The sequence below is a fragment of the Erpetoichthys calabaricus genome, chromosome 2, assembly GCF_900747795.2.
Source record: "Erpetoichthys calabaricus chromosome 2, fErpCal1.3, whole genome shotgun sequence".
In the NCBI taxonomy this organism is placed as follows: Eukaryota; Metazoa; Chordata; class Cladistia; order Polypteriformes; family Polypteridae; genus Erpetoichthys; species Erpetoichthys calabaricus.
Window position 1 is genome coordinate 45,312,944 of NC_041395.2, and position 22,168 is coordinate 45,335,111.

The 22,168-nt window shown below is 40.5% G+C and overlaps 1 protein-coding gene across 1 annotated transcript; it reads left to right on the plus strand.

Annotated features, from left to right (window-relative positions):
- The first annotated feature begins 2,493 nt into the window (after window positions 1-2,493).
- Window positions 2,494-18,984, plus strand: pck2 (phosphoenolpyruvate carboxykinase 2 (mitochondrial)). The gene is made up of 10 exons (XM_028793697.2): window positions 2,494-2,817; window positions 6,904-7,146; window positions 7,236-7,420; window positions 10,765-10,968; window positions 11,145-11,332; window positions 11,570-11,732; window positions 11,826-12,044; window positions 12,291-12,428; window positions 17,414-17,509; window positions 17,589-18,984. Exons 1-10 carry the CDS (start codon window positions 2,789-2,791, stop codon window positions 18,047-18,049), a joined length of 1,926 nt encoding a protein of 641 aa, XP_028649530.1. The 5' UTR covers window positions 2,494-2,788; the 3' UTR covers window positions 18,050-18,984.
- The last annotated feature ends 3,184 nt before the right edge of the window (window positions 18,985-22,168 follow it).

The following is a 22,168-nucleotide window of genomic DNA, read 5'->3' on the forward strand; positions in this document are numbered from 1 at the left end:
CACCAGTCAGTCCGTCTTTTTTCAACCCACTATATCCTAACACAGGGTCATGGTGGTCTGCTGGAGCCAATCCCAGCCACAGTAACACCAATGCTGTCAAAAGGGCAAAGTCTAGTCCTCCATCTTTCACCCACCCTAAGGTCATTATTTTAATTAATGTTTTAATAAAGAAAATCACATTTTCTCTATTTCTAATTGTGATCACCTGTTAGGCTGTCTAATATATAATTAAATGGTGGCTCGTTGTAAAAATAAAGACTCCCTTACATGACTATGGCAGCACATGGTGCCTGCGGTGTTGCACCAATGTGAATGTCACTGTACTGTGTAAATGTGGCAGTACTACTACTAGTACTTTGTATCTTTTATTATTACATCTTTAATAATAAATATAACAATAAATATTTGTTATAAGATGGTTCTTGATTCCTTTAAAACTCTTCAAGATGAGCACACAAAGCTGCTGTATTTCAATGGTGGATCAGCAGCAATTAGATGATTTGTGGCTCCTCAGCCACAGTGGTGTCAGGCATTCAGTCGAGGGTGACTGATGGAGTCCTATTTGATGTATGTGCTAAGACGGTGAAGGAACCTAGGAACCCATTAAGCCATGTGTTGATTTTGAAGATGATACTGATACATGTACTGCAACTTTACATCTGAGGAAATGTTCAAACTTTTAAAACTAAGAGGCTCAGGCAGCCATCCATTTCACTGAGCTGGTTTGGTCACCTACGTTTCCTGATATCTCACCCAGCAGATTTGAAAAAACCTGGAGGATGATTAAAGCCACATGTGGGCCTAATGCTTTTTTTAGAAAGCCATAAATTAAGGTTCTTACTCCTAAAACTTGCACAATCCTATAATTAACCCAAGTGACTCATTCCCCATCTATTGTAGTCAAACAAGTTTTGAGCTTTGCTGCAGACATTGTGCTCTACACACTTGTTATACTGTACTTTTATTGTTTCCCCAAATTCTGTTACTATACCTATGCTAATAAAGAAAGTAAAAAAAATAAATTAAAAAAAATCAGATTTTCTAAAAAGTTAGAAAAAGTTGACAGATACACTGTGAATTGGGGTACAGTAATAGCAGCTCACTTTCGTGTTAAATGAGGACTAAAGTGTTGATCTTTAATGCAAAATGCTCAATGCATGTGAGATCTTAGGAACCTGAAAACATTTTTCAGCCACACTATTAAAAATAAAGATGCCAGTTTAGCTTTTCAGGGCAATGCCATAGGGGAGACGGTTTTGGTTCCCAAAAGAACCATCCACAAGAAAGTTCCAGAAAGAACCTTTATTTATTTAGACCCCTTGCAGCAACAGGTTAGGTTAACAAGTTGCTAATAACTATTAATAGATAACAGATTTGAAAAAGCACCAAAGGGTTACTGATTTTAAAAGGACTCTTGCATACAACAGCAAACACTAAATTCATATTTTCCTGATCTGTTGTGAAAGTAGCCAACTATACAAAAAATATTTCAGTTTTCAAAGCTTCAAAGCCCAAAGAACTTTTCCAGAATGAAATGGTTCCTTCTCAAGTAATTGATCTATGAGAAACCACCCAATCCTGTAAACTGTCATTTTTACGCATTATTTTTAACAGTGCACACAGCCTTTCATTCCTCCGTCCATCATCAAACCCACTTATTCGGCACAGGCGAGAACTGTCTCTGGACGGGACGCCAGTCCGTCACAGTGCGCACTCTCTCACAAGGTCCGATTTACTCGATTTAAGACGTGGGCATCACGAAAGTCAATTGAACTCTCACTCCATGCAAAATAAACCGTGCAGCCGATGGTTTACTTCACTGATCTTCCGTTTTCGGCGCAGTGGAGTCTGGCACTTTAAGATGAGATATGAAAGATCAAAGTTTGTCTCCAATCTGGTTTCACGATAACGTTAAGGCAAAGGGCACAGAGTAACAAAGTATCTAAATAATGCTGATTACAGTACAGTGGTCCATTGCCAATATTGCGCCCTCTGCAGGAATTAGTATTGAATCAGAAGGACCGGCGAGAGGGAGCTGGCCAATTCTACGTGTTTTACAGCTCGTCGTTACGAAGATCCGCCCCTAGCGCGCTTGTTGTTTCAGTTATTGACTGTCCCCGAGTGCACAGGGTGCACATTCTGTCTCGCAATGTTAACGTGGTGTTGCACCATCCTCTTCACGGATGAATGTAGTCCAGCTGGCAGAGATTTCCCGCCCTCTATTTAAATTAGGGTCGTGGATGCGTGACGTCACCAACAGACTCTAGGCTGCCACTTGGGTAGCAAACCGAAAGCAGCCCGCCGGTCTGGCTGACGTGTACCAACAAAACGCCAAAGCCTAACTGTTATCCCAGATGATGTTTCCGATATTGAAGAAGTGTCGACAGCGTGCCACGCAGCATCCCAGCCCACCTCCCCTCCTTGGAGGGAGGCTCGTCCCCCACGTGGGAGGGGCGGGGATTAGTTGTTGTTCGCTCTTCGCAAATGTCAAAGGTCGGAAATCTGAGCCGGTTTGCTGAGTCGTCCAAACAGAGGCGAGATAGCGACGCCCGGATAGGTAGGGACAGAGAAGGAGGGAGGTGAAGAGTCGGCAGTCCAGTGACAGGCAGACAGTAGTGGTACGCACGTCCGTCCCTCCTGCTCCGTGCCAAGCTCAGCTCCACGCCGCACAGCACATCGTGCAATGGTAAATCGTTTGTGCGACTCCCTGTGACTCAACGACTAGAAGAAGGACACCCGCTAAAACTTCGGCAGTTTATCCACTCACGCAGTGTCACCGTGCAACACCATGCAGTCATTTTGCCGCAGGATGTTGGGGTAAGTCGCTCTATGCGCCCTGTAACTTTGTATGTAATATTTGAAGACAGGACAGCGTGTGCCGGGAGGTGCTGACTGCTGTGGGGTGAGTTGTCCAAACTACAGTGATAAATTCCGCATTTCTAGCTGCATGTTATGAGCTACGGAGGTAGCCGCGCTTCTCCTTGAATGCTCTTAGCCCCTTTACCAACTTTTTGAATCTCGTCCTGATCATTCAAGAGGTTCATCCGAAAGCGCACCCGTTTCTGAGTTTACTACATCAAGATGTTTTACTCCTCTGGAAGGCGCGTTCACGAAATATTTGATAATCACGTGATACTGCGCGTCAGCCTCCTCGTTTCGTGTGACCTTTCACCTAGATCATTGGAGTGTGGATTAAGCAATTGATAGTTGTAATCATTTCACAGAACTGGTGTCCGTTTCGACCTGTAATTGTAATGGGGGTTTGGTGGTGGGGATGTCGGGATAAATGCGAGAGCTTCTCCAACTTGGTTTATCAAAGGTGCGCTCTGATGCTGAGCCTTTTTTTCTATCAAATATGTAGCCGCGACTTCTGCAGATCCTGGTCTCTGCTGCAGCGCGAACTTTGCTCACATTATATCCTGGTGTTTTACTTCTTGCTAGAAAAGTCACCTCCCATGAGCAGACCAATCAGAAGCAGAGGAAAGAAACACCCTCCTTTGTGTGCAAGCTGCCTGCTTCACTTGAGCCTGGTGTGCCAACCTATTGATCAAACTCAAACTGGTCCCCAGGTCATCGCATCCTTCCAACCAGACCAACAAATACCAAACGGTGTTTTGCAGTTTCCCTTCACTCCATTTTGCCAGTTTTGTGTAGTCCATGTAAATGATGGGTACTTATTAACACTTTTTCATTCGCTGTTACGTACCCTTAGTGTTGTGGGAGCCTTTAACAAAATAATAATTACATTACAAAGACAATAGGGAGCCACTTGAACCATCACGAATGTGCAGCATCCACTTAGTGGATATGACGGCAGCCATTATTGGATTTCAGTTTTTACGTCTCATCCAAAGGACTCTTTTAAAGCGAAGTGTCTCCATCACTGGAGCATTGGTATCCACATGCCGGTTACAAGATATGCATCCCCAGCTGACTTCATCAACACCGCCTTCAGCAGCACTCCAAACATTCCTGTTTGGCTTCCCATCCAAGCACTGGCGGGACCCAAATATACTTACCTTCAAGTGGATTACATGTTCTGAAGTGCAGGTGGTATGGCTGTAATATCTGCATCCAACCGCTTTTCCATTCTCACAGTTGCTTAATGCCCATGTCGCATTATGTGTCCTTTCCAACAATTTTCATTCATAGCATTCATTTACATGATCTTAGTGAGCTGGAGGCAGTCGGGCGGTTTGCTCCTGTGAAACCATTTGCCTAATGTGATATACAAAGAGTCTCAGTCCACTGAAATCATGCAGGTTTGAGTTTGTCTTCAGTCACAGGTTCGGGCTCTATGTACATGAGAGCTGACAACCAATGAATGCTCATTCTAAAATGCAATGTATGTAATGCAGTGACAAAGATCAAAGAACACGTATGTTTCACACCTCAGAGTATGAAGGGATGTTCATCTGTGTGATGCTTCATGTTTTACTACAGTGATAGAGTGGGGAAAAAAGGGGCTAATATTGCACCTGAACTTACTGTAGCTGTTAATACAGTGCCAGTTCCTACAGGCAGCACACTATTTGGTATCAGAAAAAGGGGCGAGTAGAGAGTACAACTGCTAGTAGTTCAGCACTCAGTCTGTAAATGTGACATGTGCAGCCATTTAAATTGACCTGGTCTGGCGACAAGATCAGCAACTGCAGTTAGCAAATCTGATGTGCCACACAACTAGAAGTCGTGTAATGTGATCTCGATTTAACACAGTTCAGAGTCAAAGCCAATATTGGCAACATCAGGCACAGGCTTGGAACCACCAAGTGGTGATAATTCATAATACGGCATACACTACACTTTTATACACTGAAAATATACAGTCACTTGTTAACCTAACCTGTAGCAAAGGTGGAAAAATGGAGACATAGCCTACTGCATAATGTGTCATGCTTGCAGTTGCAGTTCAGAAGCCTGCTTGCTTGCTTACTCGGGCGAAAGGAAGTTCCCTTTAGCTCAACTGAGTAAACTGCTGTTGCATTGTGTTTATAGTCAGCCTCAATGTGTACAGAAATGTGAAACAGACAGGGGTGGGGTCCTGAGTGATTTCTAGTTGTTGACCTCACGTCTTTATGATGAGGGAGGAGAACCTACACAGTCATAGACTGGAATCTGAACTAAGAACTATAAGGCTTTAGGAGGAGTAGCACTAAACTCCAAACCACCATGCTGACTTGCCTGAGATTAAGGGAATCAAACATGTTCTGTGCCAATATCTGAAGGACCATCAAAATGAGAAGAAAATCATATCAAGTCAAATTCAGCATGAGTTTCTTATACAGTTACAGTGCATAAATATTTTGGTGTCTGATTTGATCAAAATCCTGCATCTACCAAGATCAAGTGTGCCCTGCACCACCACAGTAGTGTTCAGTGTCTTGAACTGAAGACTTGTACATTTAGCTCACAGACTCCCCATGTGTTGCTTCCATTTATGAATTCATCTCTTATGAAACGTTTGTTCTGATGGAAAACATTTACTCCAGTTTAGGTAAGTTGATAGTGACCTAGTAATTAAATATTTGGGCTGTAGGCTACAAAAGTTGCCAGTCCAGTTCCCACCACTGACTTGCCTTGTGAACCTGAGCAAGTGGCTTAATCAACTATTGCTCTAATTGGAAAAATATGTAAAACATTTTGGACTGAAAAACGTGTGGTGTTCCTTCAAAGTGTATGTATTTCTAAATGTCTGCCATGCATTTTTTTTAAAAGCAGCAATGATAGATAGATAGATAGATAGATACTTTATTAATCCCAAGGGGAAATTCACAAATGGGGAAAAATGTTAAGAAAATGTCTTGCACATTTCTGACAATTTCCAAAATATTTATTCTGCATGTTTCCACACCTAATTAAAACAAACTGAAGCACATGTTTATGTGAAAAGGCGGATAGATATCCACCATTTTCTCTTAGCCCGAGGCTAAATAAGCTGCTTTTTTGGTGACAGAGATCGAGTGAGAGAGCTTACAATAGTATATTCGGACCCCCTTGTATACCACGATCCTTGCATCTCATTTTGTGGGGTGGGTGTTGTCATAGCAGTTTTTTCAGTGATTTCGATCATTTGGTTGCTACTGGGGTTTTAGCTGTTTGAACTGCAACACATCTGGCATCTCCCTATCTTGGGCCTGGGTATGTTCACAACATCTGAACAGAGTACTTTATATAAAAGGGCCACATTTCTTCTCCTTCTCTGATTACCTTTTCATACTTGGAATGTTTTCTTTCTTTACTGCTCCCTATTTATTTACCACTGAACAGTAAGCTTCCTTCCTGAATTGTGAACTTGGTTCTTTGCCATTTTCATGGTATGACTACTGGAGAGCACTTGTCAAACCAAGACCAAGTACCACAGGTTCAGTTTAAAAAGCCAGGCAAGATGTTTTATTTTCAATACTAATTTAAAAAGTGTCTGTTTCCCTATCCAAATAGTTGTCTCGGTGGCATATATTGTACAAATCTGATGCCAGGAGTGGCCTTCCAGGCAGAGTTTTTATTTTTTTTTCCTTCAGTGAAGAAGGCTGGTGTGAGATGACTGTTATCCTTCTTGTTGCATCAAGTGACCCAATGGGGCTGTAGTTCCTTCTCCTGCTCTACAACCTTCATGGGCTGTATTAACTACTTAGGAGCATGTACCTCTTCAAACACTTACAGTTTCAACCTGAAAAGAGAATAGAACATACTTGGGAGCATTCAGAGTGTTCATTTTCCTTTGGGGTGGTCTTAATTCTGCTCCCAGCATGTGTCACATAATAAACAGAGCAACGTGTGATAACTGATAGACCTGTTTTTTTTTTTTTTTTTATTTGTTTTGATCAATATGATATGCAGTTCCACACAAGTGTCATGCAGTAGAAGTCAAGTTCTAAAATGTTCTCGTTTGTTGCTTTCTTCTAGGCTGAGTTCTGGCTCTCTGAAGCAGCTCTGTCATTTTCCTTTGGCTAGTAGGTTTGCTTACCGCTCAGCATCTTCACTGGATGTGGTGCCTCGATCAGTTAAGCAGTTCGTAGCGGAATCTGTTGAGCTCTGCAAGCCTGCCAGCGTACATGTATGCACTGGCACACGGGAGGAGACTGCTGAAATCCTAGGCATTCTAGAAGGAGATGGAATGGTGAAGAAACTTCCAAAATACAAGAACTGGTGAGTTCCGGAACTGTGGTGGGACAGCAGTTGTGTGGCTGACATATCAAGGGTGTGTAAGAGTGGTGTGTAATACCATTGTCTTACAGTTGGCTGGCTCGTACTGATCCCAAAGATGTTGCCAGGGTGGAGAGCAAAACAGTCATTGTGTCCAAGAGACAGCGTGATACCATCCCCATTCCACTGGGGGGCGGCAAGAGCCAGTTGGGTAACTGGATGTCTGAGAGTGACTTTGAGAGAGCAAAGCAGGATCGTTTTCCAGGCTGCATGGCGGGTAAGGCAGGTTACCCAAATAGACAAATTGATTTTGCAGACCAATATGTCTTTGTTTCCTTTTTTTGTGTATTGTTTTACATGGATTTGTTTTCCACTTTTTATTTTGTCCTTGATGATGATTTCCCTTTATTGGTTGTTTCTTTTTTTTGTAGCTTTTTTTCTTATTTAACCCAGCATCTGAGAATTGCCTCCCAGTGAGACACTTTGTGTCACAAATTCATTGTCTGCAGACTCTCTCCCTGATATCCATAACCCCTCACTCTAGCAGCGTCTTAGCAGGCTGGCTACAGCTGGCATTAGATCAGAGCCATCTGCCAAGCTGACAGTACATTGTTGTTGACTTCAAAAATTTGCAAATTTTAATACAAGAGATTCAAAATGTGACCTCCTGTTGATTGCTGTTTCCAGCTTTTTTACTGGGTCAGTATTAAGTTTTTATAATTTTTCTGCAGTTTATTTGATGTTCTCACATTCATTGACTTCCCATAATGAAGCATCAATTGTTAAAGACAGGCGCCCTCTTATGCATTATGTATGTAATAATTTTTTTTTTTTCATTAAGTGCAAAAGTATTTCAATCTTTTTTTTTTTTTTTTTTTTTTGTTAATTACCAAAAACCCTTTTTTTTTTCTTTTTCTTTTTTTTTTTTTTTTTTTTTTTTTTAAATTATATATATTTTTATTTTATTAATTTTCATTGTAATCATTCCATACAAACAGATCCATTTATAACCCAACAAATTTGAAAACAAATCAAACCCCATCCTTTTTTTTACATCTTTGTTTAGGAATAAGAGCTTATGTACTGTATATACTCAGAAGTCAATTGCAGGCATAGCCTGTTAACTCTCGGGGCTCCCACATTAAGCGTGCACACTGTTTGGACTCACAGGCACACATACAAGTATATTGCTGGCTGGAAGCACGGGATGTGCCACCAGGTATTCGCAAAAATAGGACTGGGAAATGAAGCAGAAAAACTGCTTACGATGTAAACCACTTTCAGTCCTGCTCTTTAACCTGCAAAAGGAAGATAAAGCAAGCAGCCCCATGGACAGGGCTCCAAAAGCCCCTATGTAAATCAGGTTAGACCCTCCGGTGCCAAATAAAAAAGCAGAAAACTTAAAAGCAATACCATTTCACACGAATGAGTTTATCATCACAAAGCCAGTGCCAAAGTGTTTTATTTATAAAACTTTGCATGGCTCCGTGTGTGAAAGTAAGAGTATACCAAAAAAAAAATCTGATGTATAAAACCTTGCGTATACACATTTGTTTGCAGTTTCCCCTTTATAAATCACAGTTGTCTTGTAAATGTGCATATGTAAACCCCGCCAGGTTGCCACCCTCTATCCGGCATATATGGACCACGCTAATTAACCTCATAAATATGCAGTCACAATGCTGCAAACCTTCACTGGGCGGTAGAGCAGCCTCCCACCTGATGCATCCAGCCATCATATATACAGCACCATCGGCAAGTCCTCTGCCAGTGCTACTTTGCCTCAAATTAAATGAATCATGGGTTGACCTGGGCCACCAAGCTATGACACTTGTTAGCTTTATTATGCTAATGGAATGTAATTGCTTATGGTTAAAAAAATGCAGCTTCATTCTTAATAGGTGTCCGTATTGCAATGTAAGTGTAATCAATTGAACCTTTTCCATTGGGAAAACTGGACAATGCTAAAAATTGCCTTATGTTGGCCTGTGCACCTTACAGAAACTGAATGTAGCACCTCATCAGTCAATTTATGGCTTCCTGCACAGCAGGCATGATGAAGCTGAAGCTTGCCTGAGCTATTTCTGACCTTTTGGCTAGTTACCTCTGATAGTGGGTCTGTTACCAGGAAGCTAACCGTTATTAAATTCTGGATATGAACAGGTATAGCCTGATTTTGGCCATTCTGTATTTCCAGTGCTGGGCCTAACCCAGCACTTAATTCTAAGAGAATGGCTCTTGGGAGCCCAAATCCGCTCATAAGCTAGTCAAACAAAAAAATCTGACCAGTCCCTGTAAGCTTATTCCCTTTGTATACTGTATATGACCATTTGTAGAGATTTCAAGCAGTGACAAACAAGCTGTGTTGCATCAAGCCATTAAGCTAAGAAGAGGCTATAGGGGGTGAAAGATGTAGAGCTTTCTGTAGGCAGTGAGTGAATCAATCCTGTGTTTCTACTGCTCTTTGGTATCTAATCCTGAGAAGTGAAAACAGGTTGCCTAGATAAATGTGAGGAGAAATTAAAAAAAGTTCTTCAGTGTAGGCGTGCAACCAAAATATAATTATCTTTAAAATCTACAATTACACAAAGCATAAAGTTTCACCTTTCATATTTAAACTGTTTGCTGCATCACATTTGTTTCTGCTGCTTCTCAAAGGGTCAGTGTGTTTTGCAATTTAATTTTAGTGGCCACAGTGTTTTATGTGTCTTCATAATCACGTGCCATAACTCGGCTCTTATGTCTTTAAAATGTTTACCTGTATAACCAGCGACAGTGATTCTAGATGGATGGTGGTTTCCTCCTCCAAGATAATTAATTAGCTATATTTTTTATGTTTAATCAAAGTATTAATGTACTTTACAGCAAACTTCATCATCCTTTCAAAGTAAATACAGTATATTTCTCTGAAGGTGTCCCTTTTGCGTTTGGACATAAAACAATCTGGTGTATAGCGTAAATACTGCCCTCATGTGTCTATTTAAACAAACAACATGTCTCAAAGTAAGTCTATCAAGTACTGAAATGCAGCAAGGCAATTAAGCTTTCACAACTGAAATCTAAATTAGCAGTAGTTTACATGTTTTAAATGATTGAACAACTGCTGAATTGTTACCATCCCAGTCCCTAGCCACTGCATCACATGAGCAAAATACTTTTTTTGTGGATTTGTTCACTTCTTCATGCAAATAACACTTTTTCTATATGTATTCATTTTAGTTTTATAGTCCCAGATATTTATATCCTAGAATAATTTCATGTGTGACTCAACTGTATTAAGTCTGTGTTAAAGAAACAAAGCAAATGAACTGTAAGTTGTTGTAACATTAATTTTCTTTTGCCAATCATCATTTGAACTGAAAAATAAGCCTGCAAAAACAGCTTGCAAATAAATAAATCTTTGTGCTCTATGTTGAATAGTTAATTAAAATACAAAAAGTTGCTGTTTTTATTAATTAAATAGTTTGATATTCTTCCATATAAACCACTTTGAGGAAAAAATGGCAATGTCGTAGTAACAGTTGCTGTGAACATTGCACCACCATTTCTCAAAGTCCAAATTATTTAGAGAGAATCCAATTTTAAATAATAATTAATACGTTCCCTTCTGAAATTCAACAGGGAGGAAGATGTATGTCATCCCTTACAGTATGGGTCCCCTTGGTTCGACAATCTCTAAGTTTGGGGTGCAGCTTACAGATTCACCATACGTTGTTGCCAGTATGGGTATTATGACCCGAATGGGTTCAAATGTCTTGGAGCGTTTGGAAGATGGAGAGTTCGTCAAGTGTCTGCATTCGGTTGGGCGACCATTGCCTCTGAAAGGTAGGACTAATTGTAAATGCTGCAATTATAAATGGCTTTTTTAGGTCTTTACATCAGTGATATTAAAATTACTGTAATTTTGTTTTTCCAGTGCTATGATTTGCAAGTGATTCATTATAATATTTATTTGTAAACGTGACTCTCAATAATTGTAAGTCTTTGTGTCTTGCCTGCAGCCCCCCTAGTGAACAGTTGGCCTTGTAACCCAGAAAAGACGCTTATAGCTCATATTCCAGACAACAGAGAAATTGTGTCTTTTGGAAGTGGCTATGGTGGAAATTCCCTCCTTGGAAAGAAGTGCTTTGCACTTCGAATTGCATCCCGGATAGCCAAAGATGAGGGCTGGTTAGCTGAGCACATGCTGGTAAGGGGGCTAGTTTAACCCAAAAAAAAAAAAAAATGGGGTGGGGTTGGAGGAGAACAGTGTCTTTGTGTTTCAAGCATTAGAATCTGAAAGTTGGAAACGTCTTTTTCTTTGTGAAAAGGTCAAGCCACATATGGAGAGGGGAACAGGAAAAGCAAGAATTTAGTAGTTTAAGTTGTTTTAGCTGCATTCCTTTCCACTTTTTGTTATGTAAATGTGTTGTTTCTTATTTCTTAGATTCTTGGCATTACTAATCCAGCAGGTATAAAGAAATACGTTGCAGCTGCGTTTCCTAGTGCCTGTGGCAAAACCAACTTGGCAATGATGTGCCCAACTTTGCCTGGCTGGAAGGTAGAATGTGTTGGTGATGACATTGCATGGATGAAATTTGATAGCCAAGGTATGTAAAGAAAAAACTAAAGGTATATGTGTCGGAGCAGTTTTAATTCATGTTGTAAAGGGAGAATCTGACTTTATCCTTTTGTTTCTCTAGGGCGATTGCGAGCCATTAATCCAGAGAATGGGTTCTTTGGCGTAGCCCCTGGCACCTCAATGAAAACCAACCCAAATGCAATGAGGACAGTCCTTAGTAACACCATGTTCACTAATGTTGGAGAGACAAGTGATGGTGGGGTATACTGGGAGGGGATTGAAGAACCACTTCCACCTGGAGTCACTGTTACATCTTGGCTTGGCCAAAAATGGAAACCAGGTGATAAAAGTATTATTGTGTTTACTGCAAAAACATTGTACAGATGAATGAAATGTAATTTAATCTTTAAAAACTAAAGAGCCCAGAAATGGATATAGGCTCTATTTTCATTTTCAGTAGCCTAGAAAATAAGATTTGTGAATGCTTAAACATTCAGAATGACTTGTATTTACCATAGTAATGTAACTGTGGTATTGGTGGCATTGGTATTTATGCTGATATTCATGTATCAAATATCTCCCACAGGAGACAAAGAGCCATGTGCACATCCAAACTCTCGATTCTGTGCTCCAGCCAGACAGTGCCCAATTATGGACCCAGACTGGGAGAGTCCAGAGGGAGTACCAATCGATGCCATTATTTTTGGGGGTCGTCGTCCCAAAGGTGAGTGTGTATGATATTGGTTAGACTTTAGAAAGAATTAAACACATTGTGAGTGGCAAATGTAGACAGTGTAAAATAGATAAAACTAAGCTACAAGGTGAAGGACAGTGACACTCCTAAAATTGTAGGCTCACATTGTTGAATTTCTGTAAAGGTGTTTTAGAGAAAGGTATGTATTAACTGAAGAAAACGGTATTCTGTTGGAAAGCTTTCTGTAGAATATGGGCATAATTTGTAAAATCAGAACTAGAAATTACATTTTCTTCAGAAATATTTGTTACTTCTGTATGCAGCAGACAGTTACCGTTTATAAGATATAGGACAAACTCTTAATTTCTTTCTTAAGAAAGAAAGATCCTTAGGGTGACCAGTGACACAAAATGTTAGGAGATAGCCATGTTGCAATTGCAGAAGTGAAAATCGGTATCCATTAAGATTGCACATGCAGGCATTTCATCTGCTAATGTAAATGAAGGAAGCACTTGTGTGTCAGTACTCATAGCAAAACAAGAGTTGTTAAAGCCTCTATATTTAGTGTATGATGGATGAATGCCTCAACATTTTCTATTTTTGCAACTGCTTAATTCAATTCTGGATCTCGGAGGTCAAAACATTTGTTGGCAACACTAGGTGCAGGAGAGGAAAGAACCTTGGATGGGGTTCTTGTAATATTGTGCAGTAGACGTAAACAATACTTTGATCAAACAGTTGTTTTGGTTATCCACCTACTTTAGCATCGATAGCAGGAATACTGAAGGGTTTTCCTACTTTCAGCCTTCATACTAGTTGTATGCATCAGAATATAAGTTTGGCAGCAATTTTTTGTTTTCTAAAAAAAAAATCCTTCAAATACTTAAGAAAAAATGTAGTTCCTTACTGCACAATGTGTGGTGTGGTGTATGTGTGTAAAATATTGTTTTTTACTTACATAAGAATACTTGCATAAATACTATTCAAATATGAAATTGCTCATAAGATACTGTTATTTCAGAGTCATCATTTAAACCATTCCTTTTATTAAAGCCTTCTAATATATTGAAAACCTATTTAAAACAGGGATCGCAAACTCCAGTCCTTCGAGGGCCCCCGTGGCTGCAGGTTTTCATTCTAACCCTTTTCTTAATTAGTGACATGTTTTTGCTGGTAATTAACTTCTTTTGAATTAATTTTCATTGACTTGTTTTTTAAGATTTGTTCTCCAGAATTTCTTCATTGTTCCTCTGAATTGCTTCACTTCTTTCCTTAAACAGAAATGAAATGTGACGTGAGGGAGACAACAGAAGACCAACTAAGTCAGGGCTTCAAACTCCAACCAATTTCACTCCAACCAGTTGCTTAATTAGGCACCGACTCTTGTTGTTAATTAAACTCGTTCTTTAATTCCATGGCTTCTTGCTGCTCTCATTGTGCAATAGCAGACATTTTCAAAATTGTTGATTTTGATGTTTTGGGCACCTGAGCAAGTCAACATTCCTGAGGCCTCCACCCTTTTTATTTTCAGATATTATATGATGGTCGCAGTCTGCTGCTCATGTTTTGGTTCATTTTGTATCTCATTATTGTTTGGCAGCTAATTAAGGAAAAAGAAACAATTATTGGGTTTGAGTCTTCAAGAGCAAGCCAATTACAATTAATTCAAAAGATGTTAATTAGCAGCAAAAACCAGTCACTAATTAAGAAAAGGGTTAGAATGAAAACCTGTAGCCACTGCGGCCCTCCAGGACTGGAGTTTGAGATACCTGATTTAAAACCTCTTATGCCAGTGTTAGTAAAACGTACTTAAAGGAACTCCTCCTTAGTTGACCCATTTTGTCCTTCATTTCAATGTCTATATGTTCTGGAGTAGCAGTCACAGCACCGTGCCTGTCTGTAGAACATTACCTGTATATCCATCCATTTTCCAACCCGCTGAATCCGAACACAGGGTCACGGGGGTCTGCTGGAGCCAATCCCAGCCAACACAGGGCACAAGGCAGGGAACCAATCCCGGGCAGGGTGCCAATCCACCGCAGGACACACACAAACACACCCACACACCAGGGCCAATTTAGAATCACCAATCCACCTAACCTGCATGTCTTTGGACTGTGGGAGGAAACCGGAGCGCCCGGAGGAAACCCACGCAGACACGGGGAGAACATGCAAACTCCACGCAGGGAGGACCCGGGAAGCGAACCCAGGTCCCCAGGTCTCCCAACTGCGAGGCAGCAGCGCTACCCACTGCACCACTGTGCCGCCCTACGTACAGAAAAGGAAATAGCAAATGATCTCAATTCATATTTTCTGAAGTATCATCATATGAAGAAGTCAATTTCCTCCTATAGGAATATTATTACTGAGATATTCAACAATTTAGAGATTGCAGAGAGAGAAGAGTTACAAAAGTTAAAAAGGCTGAAATGAAGCCACAGGGACCAGATAAACTTTCCTCTAGAGTTTTTGAGGCAGCTAATAATTATATACTTCCAAAGAGATGATCAGATTCTATCGTTATACTAATAGGCCAGTTAAATGTGTGTCACAAGTAAATGAAGTTACATTCTACTTGGCTTTTCAGTGTACTAATGCTTAACATCCCTTTACAAAGGAATAGTTTACATCTGAAGCTTATACTGTATGTAACATGTACAGTGGAATTCTTATCTGTATTTGCTTTTTCTGTATCTACCTGCAACTCGTAATCAGCAGTGTTTAATTAAATTATGCCGCTTGTAGCCCATTTTTGAAGTCTTGAAAAGGGGCTGGAGGTATAAAAATAGTTGTGACTGCTGAATGATGTACATTTACTTATTATACAGTAATCCCTCCTCCATCGCGGGGGTTGCGTTCCTGAGCCACCTGCGAAATAAGAAAATCCGCGAAGTAGAAACCATATGTTTATATGGTTATTTTTATATTGTCATGCTTGGGTCACAGATTTGCGCAGAAACACAGGAGGTTGTAGAGAGACAGGAACGTTATTCAAACACTGCAAACAAACATTTGTCTCTTTTTCAAAAGTTTAAACAGTGCTCCATGACAAGACAGAGATGACCGTTCCGTCTCACAATTAAAAGAATGCAAACATATCTTCCTCTTCAAAGGAGTGCGCGTCAGGAGCAGAGCATGTCAGAGAGATAGAGAAAAGCAAACAAATCAATAGGGCTGTTTGGCTTTTAAGCTGTTGAAGGCGGCAGCTCACACCCCCTCTGTCAGGAGCAGAGAAAGAGAGAGAGACAGAGAAAAACAAACAACCGAAAATCAATACGTGCCCTTCGTGCTTTTAAGTATGCGAAGCACCGTGCAGCATGTCTCTTCACGAAGCAGCTGCACAGAAGGTAGCAACGTGAAGATAATCTTTCAGCATTTTTAGATGAGCGTCCGTATCGTCTAGGTGTGCAAACAGCCCCCCTGCTCAATCCCCCTACGTCAGGATCAGAGAAAGTCAGCGCAAGAGAGAGAGAGAGAAAAGTAAGTTGGGTAGCTTCTCAGCCATCTGCCAATAGCGTCCCTTGTATGAAATCAACTGGGCAAACCAACTGAGGAAGCATGTACAAGAAATTAAAAGACCCATTGTCCGCAGAAATCCGCGAACCAGCAAAAAATCCGCGATATATATTTAAATATGCTTACATATAAAATCCGCGATAGAGTGAAGCCGCGAAAGGCGAAGCGCGATACAGCGAGGGATTACTGTATACCTATTTTCTTTTACTTGGTACATTATATAGGCATACACGTTTTCTTTAGTGTAGTTGTGATAACCAGAGGTGTGTAACAAAGGACCATGGAGTATCCAACAGTCTTCATTTAATGAAGATTATATGAAATGTGTCATTCAGAAGTGAGACTCCCATCCATTCAAGCTCTTGGGTCAAGCAGTTGAAACAAGTTAGGAGGATTTGATGAGGGTTTCTAAATTGGACATTAAATCATCTGCCTTCTCTTTGGCAAGGTTAAAGTGCTTTGAGTAGTGAGAAAAGCACTATATAAATTAAATTATTATTAATAATAATATCTGTAGAAGAACACCAGTGTGGAAGAGGTAACAGTTGTATCATGCTTAAAATAGCCTTTCATATCCACTTTTTTCCCCTTTGGTTAAATCCAAGGCTAATTGTTATAGCTACATGCACCAAAAACCATGGAGATGTATGCATCTTATGGTCATTTTGTTCAAGACTCAAACACCTTCCAGTGGCAGTATGGTGGTAAAGAACATGGTTGCCTCCCCAGTTTTGATCCATGGACTGGCATCTCATCTTAAACTTGTTCCTACTTTGTGCTCATTACTGTAAGAATAGGCTCTGGCTACTTGCAGCACTGGACTGTTTAAGTGGAGAAAGAAAACCACATGCATTTCAAGATGATGATACACTGTTTGCGATTCTCAGTAATGACGATTACCAGTAGTGTATTTTTCCTTCTTGTGTTGCCATGGTGTTTTTTGTACAAAAATGCTAGCACTGATGTTACTTAACATAATGTCCGCTCTTGTTCAGATTCGTACACAGTGGTATCTTAATAGAGGTTTTGGAAGCCCAAGTTGGAATGTTGTCACGTGTTGTGTGTGTTAGGGAGTATTAGGGTCTTATTTTCCAAGTGACCAGGTACACAATAATCAGAAATGTTCAATGAAATGAAGAAAACAGAAACTGGAAAAAAAATCAAAACATACATATAGCCCAGTAATACCATATTATTAAAAATCTGTACTATAACACACCATACATTTGAAACATTCATTACTATTTTAATTATGTTCTATAGACTTTTAAACCTGTGGTGTCTGGCTGATCATTTGTGACTATTGTCTCCCTGCTCACATTGTAAATAACTGATCACTCCAGTGCTGATTATCCCCCTTTCTAAGGTGCAAGTGATGTATAAGGGAATGTCACTGACCTACTGTGACCCAAATTTGTAGTGTGTATGCGTCTCTGTTATATTAATGCTGCGATTAAAATCAAGTGTTCACATATTTCTAACTTGATTTTTGTGTGCAGGTGTTCCACTAGTGTATGAATCTTTTAATTGGCGCCATGGAGTGTTTGTGGGTGCTGCTATGCGATCGGAAGCCACAGCTGCAGCTGAGCATAAAGGTAACTTTAAACACTTTATGTTAAATCTCTGTATTTATCGTCAAGCCTTTATGATGTGTAAATGTTTTTCTCTTCACAGGAAAAGTCATCATGCATGACCCCTTTGCCATGCGTCCATTCTTTGGTTATAACTTTGGCCATTACCTTTCTCACTGGTTATCTATGTCTCGTCGACCTGGTGCCCACTTACCTCGTATATTCCATGTCAACTGGTTCCGGCGAGATGAAGCTACTGGTCAGTTCTTGTGGCCTGGATTTGGGGAGAACTCAAGAGTACTGGAGTGGATCTTTCGCCGATGCCAGGGTGAAGATGTGGCAGTGTCTAGTGCGGTGGGACTGCTCCCAGCTCCTGGATCAATCAACACATCTGGCCTGTCTTCATCTGTCAATATGGGAGCCCTTTTTGACCTTCCTAGGGAATTCTGGGAGCAGGAAGCAAAAGAGATACGCAGTTATCTGACAGAACAAGTAAATGTGGATCTTCCAGGGGAAGTGGAAGAAGAATTGGTAGCGTTGGAATCTCGGGTCAAGGACTTATAAAAAGAAAGGAAAAAAAATGTGATTTTTATGTGGGGAGGTGAAACACTTGTTTACTGTTTCAGTTTCAGGGATATTAAAGTTGTGACTACCCTAGGATTAAACAAGATGAACATACTTGATATTTATATGCTGGCAGTGTTGCCAAGCAAGCACTAAATAGTTTTAGTAAAGTGCCTTATAATACCTATAGCCATTATTGGTTAGGAGGAGCCTGGCTCTGATTTTAGCTAGGTTGACAATATGAAATCTGTCATTGAATTTTAAGGGATGCAATAATGCCTGGTTTTACAAATATCTCAAGAAATGTACAGCTGTGTGTTCCATCTTTGGTATTTTTCATTGTCCTCTATTGATGATCAAGTGCCTCTTTGCTAAGATGAAGAATTCCATAAATTCAAAGACTGTACAGTTGTCAGTTTAAGTCATTAGTAGAGGCAAGTGTCCAAGACCAAATGTTTCTTTGAGGTCACTTACACTCAAGTCTGTCCTTTTTGTATGCACCATTTGAGATTGTGTGATTATCAGCAGAGACTCACTTGGACACCCGTTCACACACATACTCTGATCAGCTCTGTCCTATCCTGTGCACAGTCCATTCAACATTTTTTGATACCATCACATGATAAGCTTCTTTTTGGAAACACATCACATCTTAAAACACTTGATTTATTTTTTTTTTATTATTTAATCATGATCCTGAACTGGAAAACTTCCACTCGGCAGATCTGTTAATCAGGGCATTAACTGCTGGAAGTACTCTAAACTCCTAATGGCTGAATACTGATTCTGTCCAAGGGAATCGCTTTGTATTGCAATATGCTACTCCAAAGAAAAACTTGCGTGCAATTTTAACTTTTGAACTGTGGACTCTGAAGCAGCTCTTGCCAAATCAAAAGCTATGGAAAGTATGAATCAATAAAGTCTCTTTTACTAAATGTGTGTTGTATAGAGCTAGTAAAAAAGTGTGTGGACTTCGTTTTTTGTTCTTCAGTTACTAGATTAACACGGTAGCACAGTGGCATAACATTTAGTGCTGCTGCCTCACTATCCAGAGTCCTGTGTTCATATGCTAGCCTTGATGATGTCTGTGAGGTGTCATATCAACACTTGTCATGTTCTTCTCATGTGACTGTTTTTGTTTTTTTTTTAGGTTACTCCAAACTTCCCCCATATCTCAAATGTGTGTGTCAGGTTAATTGGCAACACTAAAGTGACCCAGCAGAAATGCCTGCAGCAGGTGAGTGTGTCTAGTGATGGACTGGCATCCTGTGGCTGATTCCTGCTTTGCTCCTGGAAAAGTCACTGGCTTGCCACTAAACTGTATATATGGTTTGAGAAAAGGATGATTGGATGGAGTATATTTAGAGAGGTGATGCAGAATTGTAAGTTCAAATTCGAGGCTGGTTATTGTCTTTGGAAATATGTGCACATTCTTCCTTTCACATCTCAATAACATGGATGGGCAAGAGCCCCCTGCAATGACCAGCCACCATATACAGTAAAGGGTTAGTTTTTGCTTTGCACCCAGAAGCCAAGAGAGATGGTATAGTCCCAAATCTTGTACATTATGTGCATAAGAAGGTTTGGAAAGTAAGTGCGTGATTTTGACAGTATTTGAAGTGCTCAAATGTAACACACAAGGCCTATATAAAATATTTGGTCCAATGTGCTGATATCAATAAAGTTTAAAAGTTTTTTTTTAAAAGGGAGTTTGGGGGATAAAATGAGTAGACAATGGATATAGGGCAGACTTGCACTGGCCCAGTTTAGATTTTTCCCTTGGCCTAACCTGCATATCTTCAGATACTAGGGAAATGTACACACTCCAGACAGGGAGTCAAACCCAGAGGTGTGGAGCCATAGGCCAGTCGCTTCAGCACCATTCTGTCTCCTGTAACAAAAACAGTCAAAAAAAAAAAAGCCCTACATTGCCCTACTCTTATTTGAATTTAGATTTGTTTTGTAGTCTTTCTTCTCATAGCAGAAGACAGCACTACTGTATAGCAGACATTATGTGAATTGACCCCACCCTTCTGCTTTTACAAAAGTCCCAGAATGTTAGCAAAAGTAAACAGGTGTGTTCTTTGGAGTCGTTTTATTTTGTAGGAAGTGTGTACTTAAGTATTATTTACATTATCCACCCTGTAAACAGAAGGCTAGCGTATAACATTGCAGTAAAATCTGGTGCACGGTGGTGCAGTGGTAGCGCTGCTGCCTCGCAGTTAGGAGACCCGGGTTCGCTTCCTGGGCCCACCCTGCGTGGAGTTTGCATGTTCTCCCCGTGTCTGCGTGGGTTTCCTCCGGGCGCTCCGGTTTCCTCCCACAGTCCAAAGACATGCAGGTTAGGTGGATTGGTGATTCTAAATTGGCCCTGGTGTGTGGGTGTGTTTGTGTGTGTCCTGCGGTGGATTGGCACCCTGCCCAGGATTGGTTCCCTGCCTTGTGCCCTGTGTTGGCTGGGATTGGCTCCAGCAGACCCCCGTGACCCTGTGTTCGGATTCAGCGGGTTGGAAAATGGATGGATGGATGGTCCCTAGCTAAATACTTGACTACAAACATTTTACACATTTTGAAGCTCTGTGTGACTTTCGAGGGATGAAGCATTTTTGTTTCATGGATTCTGCTCCTTTGGCCTGGGGTCTCATTTATAAAACTTTACATGTGTATGCTTGACTCCAAGCAATCATGATTGCTGTTACAATGAATAACATAGTCCATGTGATAAACTGAGGGTTCAGCCAGTTACTTTACCAACAAGACAGCCATCATATACAACAACATCAACAAGTCCTCTGGTCAATGCTGCTTTACCTCAAAATAAAGGAATCGTGGGTTGACCCAGTATACTGAGCCATGACGTTTTTCATGTTCTACTTGACATCACTGATGACTTGTGCATTAATGGAATGTAACTGCTTATGCTTAACAAAAGGAGCTTAATTCTGGATAGGTGCACGTATTACAATATGAGTGCTGTCAATGTCCGTTCCCTCTAGTAAGTGCCAGAGAGCCAATCATTTTAAAACCTGTATATTAACATGTAGAGCCTGATTTCAAACAGTCTGTCTTTCTAGTTCCTGGGCCAATGCAGCACATACTGTAGTTACAAGAGAATGATCCTTGAAAGTCTAAATTGATAAACCAGTCTTCATGATGGTCAAGACCAAATCCACTGATCCCTAAAAGCTCATTCCCATCATACAGTGCATCCGGAAAGTATTCACAGCGCCTCACTTTTTCCACATTTTGTTATGTTACGGCCTTATTCCAAAATGGATTAAATTCCTCACAGGTGGCGCAGTGGTAGTGCTGCTGCTTTGCAGTAAGGAGACTGTGGAAGATTGTGGGTTCGCTTCCCGGTTCCTCCCTGTGTGGATAGCACTTTGAGTACTGAGAAAAGCGCTATATAAATGTAATGAATTATTATTTTATTATTAAATTCATTTTTTCCCTCAGAATTCTACACACAACACCCCATAATGACATCGTGAAAAAAGTTTACTTGAGGTTTTTGCAAATTTATTAAAAATAAAAAAAATTTAGAAATCACATGTACATAAGTATTCACAGCCTTTGCTCAATACTTTGTCGATGCACCTTTGGCAGCAATTATAGCCTCAAGTCTTTTTGAATATGATGCCACAAAAGCTTGGCACACCTATCCTTGGCCAGTTTCATCCATTCCTCTTTGCAGCTCCATCAGGTTGGATGGGAAGCATCGGTGCACAGCCATTTTAAGATCTCTCCAGAGATGTTCAATCGGATTCAAGTCTGGGCTCTGGCTGGGCCACTCAAGGACATTCACAGAGTTGTCCTGAAGCCACACCTTTAATATACTGGCTGTGTGCTTAGGGTCGTTGTGCTGCTGAAAGATGAACCATTGCCCCAGTCTGAGGTCAGGAGCGCTCTGGAGCAGGTTTTCATCCAGGATGTCTCTGTACATTGCTGCAGTCATCTTTCCCTTTAACCTGACTAGTCTCCCAGTCCTGCCGCTGAAAAACATCCCCACAGCATGATGCTGCCACCACCATGCTTCACTGTAGGGATGGTGCCAGGTTTATTTTTATTTTTAATAAATTTGCAAAAATCTCAAGTAAACTTTTTTCACGTTCTCATTAT